This window comes from Garra rufa, chromosome 5 (assembly GCF_049309525.1).
Source record: "Garra rufa chromosome 5, GarRuf1.0, whole genome shotgun sequence".
NCBI lineage: Eukaryota > Metazoa > Chordata > Actinopteri > Cypriniformes > Cyprinidae > Garra > Garra rufa.
In genome coordinates this window covers 40278724-40288251 of record NC_133365.1, presented here as the reverse complement: position 1 = coordinate 40288251, position 9528 = coordinate 40278724, and the positions used below count along the sequence as shown (strand labels likewise).

Genomic DNA, 9528 nt, shown 5'->3' with positions numbered 1-9528 from the left:
TATCAGGACATCTAATCGCATCCTCACAGCTGGTTTTCTTTTCAAGCAATCAGTTGGGACTACTAATTTTAGACAAACTGTCCATACAGACCCACAGTACTGATTCTATATATGGTTTTTGAAACAAATTCAGGCCAAACCGAAGAGGATGGGTTTCCTTTTTCAACCATGGTTTCTCACAAGGTGTATTTGTTACATTAAGGGAGTTTTTCCATACAACTGTTGCCTTTTCGTTGCTCGCTGGGGGGTTTAGGCGTGTTACTTTGTAGGGTTGCTTTGAGACAATCACTATTGTTGAGAGTCCTAAATAAATAAAACTCAACTGAATGACGAGGATAAAGCATGTTGAGAATGAAGGATCAAATTACAGATGGAAGCAGAATAGAAAGCCCTCGTGAAAGGACGCAGGTCAGGTTGAACTCTGTGGAAAAGTCAGACGTGCTCTACTGATTCAGAGCGGGTCTGCTTCAGTAACTCAAATAAAAATAATTTTAAAAACGCATGACCTGACCTAAATGTGGGGAAACGTCTGAGCATGTAAAGGATTAGTAATTTTATGAGTGTGATCAGGACAAAAAGAAGAAAAAGCTTTTAAGACAACTGGTTCATATACAGTAGAAAGAAAAAAGAAAAAGCATTCTATTTTTCCATTCTTTTTATTGGTACACGTCTTTTACAGAGCAACTACTGAAGGGCAGCACAAAGATTAAAAAGAAAAAAGCACATATGATATTTACTAAAAAGAAATAAATGTTGAAAGACTTCTGAAATACACTTTTATAACATGACAATTATTTAACATATTTCTCCATGAACTTCTTGTGGAATTCAGAGCGCAGGGTGTCGTTAATGAAGCGTTTCTCTTTACGAGATTCGTCCACTCCTTTAGCACAGTTTTTAAACACAACATCATCGTCCCACCTGCCAAAAAACAGAATTTGAGAAGGTGTTTGAGTGCCATCAAGAGGATATTATTGAGCTCTTTCTGTTTTAAAGAAACTGGAATTTAAAGACAAAGCCATTTATCCACCTTCATTTCATTCTAAATTGTTATTATTATTACTACTACTACTGAATTATACGAATCTGTTCAAGCAAAAAGAAATTGGAAAACAATTGGAATTGTTTATATGGTTGTCATGTAATATAAAATCTATAGAATAGTAAATCGAGCAAAAATATACGGTTAAAGTCAAAAGTTTACATACACCTTGCAAAATGTTTATTATTTTACCAAAATAAGAGGGATAAAATGCATGTTTTTATGTGATATTTCACATAAAAAGGCGTTTACATACAGTCCACAATAGAAAATAATAGTCTCCATTCAAAAGTTTACATAAACTTGATTCTTAATACTGTGTTGTTACCTGAATGATGCACAGCTGTTTTTGTTGTTGTTGTTGTTTAGTGATAGTTGTTCATGAGTCCCTTGTTTGTCCTGAACATTTAAGCTGTTCTTCAGAAAAATCCTTCAGGTCCCACAAATTCTTTGGTTTTTCAGCCTTTTTGTGTATTTGAACCCTTTCCAACAATGACTGTATGATTTTGAGATCCATCTTTTCACAATGACAAGGGTGTAAACTTTTCTTTATTTTTCTCGTTTCTTATTTTGCCTAAATATCATATTTTCGTTTCATTTAGTACTGCCCTTCAGAAGCTACATACATGTTTCCTAGAAGACAAAATAAGCTTAATGCATCGAGTTTCCTTCTGAAGCATCAGTAAGTAAACTTTCTGAAATAGTTGCATATGAATCCCTCAGTTGTTCTTAGTGTGAAAAGACGGATCTCAAAATCATAGTTGAATAAGGTTCAAATACACAAAAATGCTAAAATAATAATAATAATAAAGAAAAAACAAAGAAAATATTATTGTATCTTGTGGACTGTATGTAAATGTCTGAAATATCTTATTCAGGTCAGTACTAAAGAAAAAAAAATTACATGCATTTGTATGATCCCTCTTATTTTGGTAAAATAATTAGTTTATTTTGCAGATTCTGCAAGGTGTATTTAAACTTTTGACTTCAACTGTTTAAAAAAGAAAAAACTATTTTGTTTTTCATTGCATTTCACACAATTTCTACCAAGAACAATGTTTTTACAATAGCACACTTCTGTTACTGTCAATATATTATGATAAACATCACACTATGTGACACTAAAGTGAGTGAAATATTTATTATCAGATGTGAGATACTTTATCAGATACTTTAATTCAAACAGTGTTTCCATCATTTCGCATTAAAGCACATAAATTACCTTTCATTTGAGTTCTTTTATTTGCTTCGCTTTTGGTTTAATTCTTTAACTACTGTAACTGAAGTTGGAGAAGACAGAAAACCAAATAATCTTGTGTTACTTATTTTTACAACCACTTAGGGCTAGGGATGGTTCGATACGTGTATCGATACCGTTCGGTTCTCGGACGAATTCCAAATGGAAGTGATCATCCCTATCACCTTTGTAGGGGGACTAAGCGAATCTGCTTAGTGCTGACAGACGCGGGTGTGTTCAACCTGAAGTGGCGCTGCCCCGCTTCAAGTCGAACACACCCGCGTCTGTCAGCACTAAGCAGATTCGCTTAGTTATGCTAACAATAAAAAGACAGCGACATCTGCTGACAGAGACCATGCTGTGTTGTCACGTAAACATCCTAGCTGTAGATAATGAGGAAATAACATCGCTCCCTTCGCCAAGTGCATTGCAAACGACTACATTATGACCTGCACGTGCCCTAAGTCCTCCCTCAAAGGTGATAGGGATGATCACTTCCATTTGGAATTTGTCCGAGAACCGAACGGTACCGATACACGTATCGAACCATCCCTACTTAGGGCCCCATAATTTGACACTCAAAAAGACTTCGGTTCAGACCCCATTTCAGTGTAAACGGACAAAACAGAGACTTTTGAAAACTATGGCGTGGCTGCTCACATTCGCTCTGCGTATCCTTTATGACCGCATAAACAGTAACATACATAATGCTCATTATAAATGGTCATGTGACATGCGTTTTCAGTTGTGTGGTGTGGATGGAGATCGTTTCTAAGACACAGTAAAAATGCCAGTGCAGACAAGGATCGTTTTCATTTTAGAATGCTGTTTAAAACAAAAACGCACTAGTGTAAACAGGGCCTCAGTATACGAGGACATGAACACAAACAATCTCTAGAACTGCTCTGAGAGTCATTTTATGAGCATTTTACTGTTTCTTTGGCGAAAACTATCGTCAAATCATATACAAACAGAAACTTGCCTACAGGGCAAACCATCAAAATAAAATTTTGGTTTAACTTGAAGAAACTGCGACAAATATGTTACTTAATGTAATGAAAGTGCTACTACTAATAATAAAATTATTATGAAAACACCAGAATTTATTTACCAGGAAAATGTAAACTCACAGTATTTCTCGGAGAAAAAAAAAAAAAAAAAAAATATTGTGTGTTTGATTATTAAAATTTAATGAAACCATTAAAATGGAATCCAGAAAATGTATGTAAAACACAGAATTTGGGAAAATAAATAACTAAGAAACAAAATGTATTTTAGTTTCATAATTTTAATTAATTAGTCATTAGAATTTAACCATTAAAACTCTAGAAACTCTAAAAAGTCTAGAAAAAAAAATTATGTATCCAGAAAAAATGTAAATGAAAAAGAAAAAACTTAAACAATTGAGAGAAAAAAAAGTAGATTATATAAAAAATATATCAGATTTCTTAGGGCCCTAACCATTACATTACCTTCTCTTCACACTGAATGTGTTCTGGCTCTGTGCTTTTTGTTGTAGTTGTTGCTGCTGCTGCTGCTGCTGCTGCTGGCCTGCCAGATTGAGCAGTGGATTCCCGCTCAGAATGTTCTCCATACGTATCCTCTCCTCCTCTGCTTTCTGTTCCCTTTCCTTAATTACACACAGACCGAAGAAAAAAAACAAAAAAAACACAGCGATGACTCAATAAGATATCAAGCCTAGTCAGTCTGGTCATAATCACAATATAAGGCCTGACGGAATAATCAGGATCAATCTAAAAGGCTTTATTTTGCAATAATGATCAAGATTGGTGGTAAATGAACAGTGAGATTTACCTTCTTCTCCTGCTCCTCAGCTCGCTCCTTTTTGATCTTCTCCAGTTCAGCCAATAGGGCAGCAGTGTCATCATCACTGTCAGATCCGGAGTCAGAGTCTTCTTCATCCTAAAACATAAGGACAAATCTTTCAAACTGCCATCAAAATTAACCTGCATGCCTAAGTAACTATAAGAACATGACATGTACGGACATCAGTGAGGGGATCATCAGCATCCAGGTTGGCAGCAGGAATCTGATCCAAACGTGGCCGCTTAGAGGAGGAGGATGAAGATGATGAAGACGAGGATGTTGTGTGCTCTAAAAACAAAACAAAATCACTGTCAGTAAACACATTTTGACTTAGCCAAAAACATTTACATAAAATATGCCTCCTCACCTCTTGCTCCTCTGTCTCTGCTCTTAACAGCAACTCTCTCTCTCTCCTCCAGCTCACGTCTGAAATCACGAGCTCTCACCTCCTCTGGGACATCCTGAGTGGGCTGCCTGCAGGGACACACATGTATCAGGATGAGTTTCTTAAAGGGATAGTTCACCCAAAAATAAAAATTCAGTCATTAAAGGGATAGTTCACCCAAAAAAATGAAGATTTTTAACTCAAACGTTGCAGTCTGTCAGTCATATAATGGCAGTCAATGGGACCAACGGCTTTGAGAGTAAAAAAAAACATGCACATACAAAACCAAATTAAACCCTGCGGCTCGTGGCAATACATTGAGGTCTTAAGACACCAAACAATCGGTCTGTGCAAGAAACCGAACAGTATTTATATAATTTTTTACTTTGGATCCACCGCAACGTCCAACTGTCCTGAGCACATTCACAGCAGCCTCAGTGACAATGATGTACTATTATTTACAATAGCATACTTCTGTTACTGTGGATATATTATGATAAATATCACACTGTTTATCCTGATTGTTGCAACCGATTAAAAACTATTATGTTTGCTTGTGCAAACTCATTCGAGAGTGTTGATGTTTCACCGACTCCCATCTTTTGAAGCCTGATCGACTGAAGTTTTGGTTGCTTGCTCTTTGTCACGCACCGGCTGTTGTGAACGTGCTCAGGACAGTTAGACATTGCAGTAGATCAGAGGTAGAAAAAATTATATAAATACTTTTCAGTTTCTAACACTGACCGATTGATTTGTGTCTTAAGACCTCAATGTATTGTCACAAGCCGGCGGGTTTAATTTGGTTTTGTCTGTGTATGTTTTTTTGACTCTCAAAAGCCGTGGAGCACATTGACTGTCATTATATGACTGACAGACTGCAACGGTTTGATTTAAAAATCTCTGTTGTGCTCTATTGAAGAAACAAAGTCACATACATCTTGGATGCCCTGGGGGTAGGCAGATAAACATCAAATTTTCATTTTTTAGTGAACTATCCCTTTAATTACTCACCCTCATGTCGTTCCAAACCTGTAAGACCTTCGTTCATCTTTGAAACAATTTAAGATATTTTTGATGAAATCCAAAAGCTTTTCGACCCTGCATAGACAGCAATGCAACCGACACATTGTGGTACTTTCATGAACGCACGTCAAAGACTAACACGGAGGAGAAGAAATTGTTGAATAAAGTTGCTGTTTTTGTTTTCTTCATGCACAAAAAGTATTCTCGTAGCATGGACTATTTTATTAACCTTCTTACTACCTTTCTGGGCCTTGAATGCATCAGTTGCTTTGCTGTCTATGCAGGATCAGAAAGCACTCGGATTTCATAAAAAATAACTCAATTGGTGTTCCAAAGATAAACGAAGGTCTTATGGGTTTGGAATGACATGAGGGTGAGTAATTAATGACAGAATTTTTATTTTTGGGTGAACTATACTTTTAAGACTTTCTCTATCACACAATCAGACTTTCACACCATAAAGAAATAGTTCATCCAAAAATGAAAACAAACTGGAAATGTGGTCACTCTTAAACCATCCATATTAGATTATATTCGACTAGTTGTTTAGATTTGATTATTGTTGATTAGTTTGTTTTTATCATTAGAACAGATTTGGAGAAATTTTGCATTACATAACTTTTTCACCAGTGGGCACTCTTCAGTGAATGGGTGCCGTCAGAATGAGAGTTCAAACACCACAGTAATCCACAGTCAATCAGTAAATGTCTTGTGAAGTGAAAAGATGAGTAGGGAATTCAGGAAAAGCTGAGAATTGACATCTTTAGCAGAAGATGTGTTATTATGGAAAAAGGACGCAACAGTTTGAAGTTAAAAATGTCTTGATGGATTTGTCTCTTACACACAGCTTTTCACTTCACAGGATGTTAACTGATGGACTAGAGTCGTGTGGATTTCTTGGGGATTATTGTGATATTTTTATCAGCTGTTTGGACTCTCATTATGACGGCACCCATTCGCTGCAAAGGATCTATTGATGAGCAAATTACGTAATGCTAAATTTCTCCAAATGTGTTCTGATGTAGAAACAACTTCATCTACATGTTAATTGGGCTGAGAGTGAGTAAGTTATCTGCAAATTTGAATTTTTGGGTGAATTATTCCTTGCACAGGTATTATAAAAATTCTGTCCTAATAGTTGATGCTTTTGCCAAAGAGACTTTGTAAAGAACAGTAGCTTCACCTGTATTTGATCTTGGTGTGTCCTGGCAGGTCTCTGCTGGAGTACTGTTTAGACAAAGCACTCAGATCACCCTCTCCTTTGCCCCGTCCTCCTCTTGCGGGCTCAAACGTTGGCCTTGCCGCTGTGGTCATCTTCGGTTACCTAAAAGAAATGCATAGTAACACACATTAACGCCATGTCTGATATAGCAAAGGGATGTTTTCACAAAAATACATGACAGTGTATCACAGCTGTAATACTCTACAATTCTATATGGACAGAACACCGCTGTTCAGTTTGTAACAATAAAAAGGGAGACTGTTTTTTGTTAGTTTGTACATTGAATATCTATGTTCATATTCCTTTAGCGTTCAAATGTTTATTTGAAAATTAAAGGTAATGTTTATGATCCTCAATTTATCAATTGTTACAATGCACTGATATGCCATTTTAAAAAGGATGTTGTAAATTATCGATCTGTTTCGGTTGTTAGGTAAATAATAAAATGTTCATAAGTCGTCGAGTGACTTAAAAGCCAATTTTGCGCGTTTCCAGACCTTTTAATTATTCAGTCTAACAAGTTTTCTAAAAACAAAGAAGCTGGGAGTGTAGTTCAATGAATGTGACTAGAAACATATGTAATGCCTTTTTAATGTCGACTTTTTGTATTGTTACGTTTTCAATAAAAACATACTTGCTTCACACTACGTTTCATTATTTTACACTCACCTGCAGCAGGACGATATAAATCCAACCTTGTACTTCCAAACTTATCAACGGAGCCAAGCGATTTCAAAGCACTAATGCCAAAAAACTAAATAAATAAATCGAGTTATCAATTTTTTGCTACTAGCCCCGCTGTTGTTGCTCCTCACTGGTATCCCATCAACCACCGCGTTTTGCACATACAGTCACGTGTATGCGGGGCTACGGTGGCGGCAGTGGGACAAACATTATCTTCAGTCATACTTCAGTCATATTATCTAAATAATATTAACCACCACAAGAATAAGTACAAAGTTGTATAAATGCATAGAATGCTGATATCATGATGATATCATAGATGCTGAATCAAAGACCAACGGTTTTTATTTTCTCAATTTAGACGCAGACCAGTTTAAGACTGCCTACACTGACACCTAGTAGCGCGGATGCAAAAGTTCATGCAAAAGTTTACTGTAACGTTACGGGTATGTGCCAAAAAAATTGAATACCGAGGGAAAGTCCATTTATTTCAATAATTTGTTTCAAATAGTGAAACTTGTATATTATATTAGTTCACTACACACAAAGTGAAATATTTTAAGCCTGTTTTAATTTTGATGATTATGGATTAAAGACAAAAAAAATCCAGTATTTCACAAAATTAGAATATTTCATGTGACCAATAAAAAAGGATCTTAAAAACATGTTGGCCTTCTGAAAAGTGTGTTAATGTACTGTATTATGTCCTCAGTACTTTGTTGGGCCTCCTTTTGCACTAATTACAGCATCAAGGTGGTGTGGCATGGAGGCGATCAGCCTTTGACACAGTTAAGGTGTTATGGTAGCCCAAGTTGCTTTGATATTGGCCTTCAGCTCGTCTGCATTTCGGGGTCTCTGTTCCCTCATCTTCAGAATCAGAATCAGAATCAGAAAGAGCTTTATTGCCTAGTGTGTTCACACACACAAGGAATTTGTTTTGGTGTTAGGAGCTTCCAGTACAGAAAGTACAAACATAGCAGACATACATAAAGTTAAGGTAGTAAAACAATAATATTAAAAAAGAATATACAATAAATTATAAATAACAATGGTAATAAAAATACAGAAAAAGATGTCCATAGACAGAACTAGAATGTGCATATGTGCTATATATACAAAAGGTTTGTGAGTTGATACACTTGACCAGTACTGAGGTGTGTTAAGTGTGGTTCAGGTGGGATATGGCTTGGGGGAAAAAAACTGTTCTTGTGTCTGGCTGTTTTGGTGCACAGCGCTCTGTAACGTCGGCCGGAGGGCAACAGTTCAAAGACAGAGTGGGCTGGGTGTGAGGGGTCTAAAGTAATTTTCTTAGACCTTTTCCTGACTCTGGAGGTGTAAAGATCTTGGAGGTTAGGTAGAGGGATAGCAATAATCCTCTCAGCAGCCCTGACTGTCCGCTGTAGTCTTCTGGTGTCTGTTTTGGTAGCTGAACCAAACCAAACAGTTATAGAGGAACACAGGACAGACTCAATGACAGCAGAGTAGAACTGTTTTAGCAGCTCTTGTGGCAGGTTGAACTACCTCAGCTGGCGGAGGAAATACAGCCTCTGCTGGGCCTTTTTCACAATAGAGTCAATGTGATTGTCCCACTTCAGGTCCTGAGAGATGTTGGTACCCAGGAATCTGAATGACTCTACTGTAGCCACAGTGCTGTCCATGATGGTGAGTGGGGGTTCCTCCTGAAGTCGATGATCATCTCCACTGTTTTAAGAGTGTTTAGCTCCAGGTTGTTAAGACTGCACCAGACAGCCAGCTGATCAACCTCCTGTCTGTAAGCAGACTCGTCTCCATCCTTGATGAGGCCAATGACTGTAGTATCGTCCGCAAACTTCAGGAGCTTGTGCTGGTTGTGATAGTCCTGGATGTGAGTTTACCCAGCCTCACTAGCTGCTGCCTGTCTGTCAAGAAGCTGGTAATCCACTGACAGATGGAGGTGGGCACACTTCCTTTTAACAACACCCCATAGATTTTCAGTGGGGTTTAAGTCAGGTGAGTTTGTCGGACAATCGAGTACAGTTATTCCATGGCTATTAAACCAGGTACTGGAAGATTTGGCTTTGTGGGCAGGTGCCAAATCCTGCTGGAAAATAAAATCATCATCATCCCCA

The 9528-nt window shown here is 37.3% G+C and overlaps 1 protein-coding gene across 1 annotated transcript; it reads right to left on the bottom strand.

Annotated features, from left to right (window-relative positions):
* Positions 1 to 637: 637 nt before the first annotated feature.
* On the bottom strand, positions 638 to 7573 carry cwc15 (CWC15 spliceosome associated protein homolog). The gene is made up of 7 exons (XM_073840365.1): positions 7406 to 7573; positions 6698 to 6838; positions 4474 to 4580; positions 4288 to 4394; positions 4095 to 4202; positions 3752 to 3909; positions 638 to 921 (listed from the first exon to the last, which is right to left on the bottom strand). The coding sequence occupies exons 2-7, from the start codon at positions 6826 to 6828 to the stop codon at positions 792 to 794; spliced, it is 741 nt and encodes a 246-aa protein (XP_073696466.1). The 5' UTR covers positions 6829 to 6838; positions 7406 to 7573; the 3' UTR covers positions 638 to 791.
* Positions 7574 to 9528: the final 1955 nt, after the last annotated feature.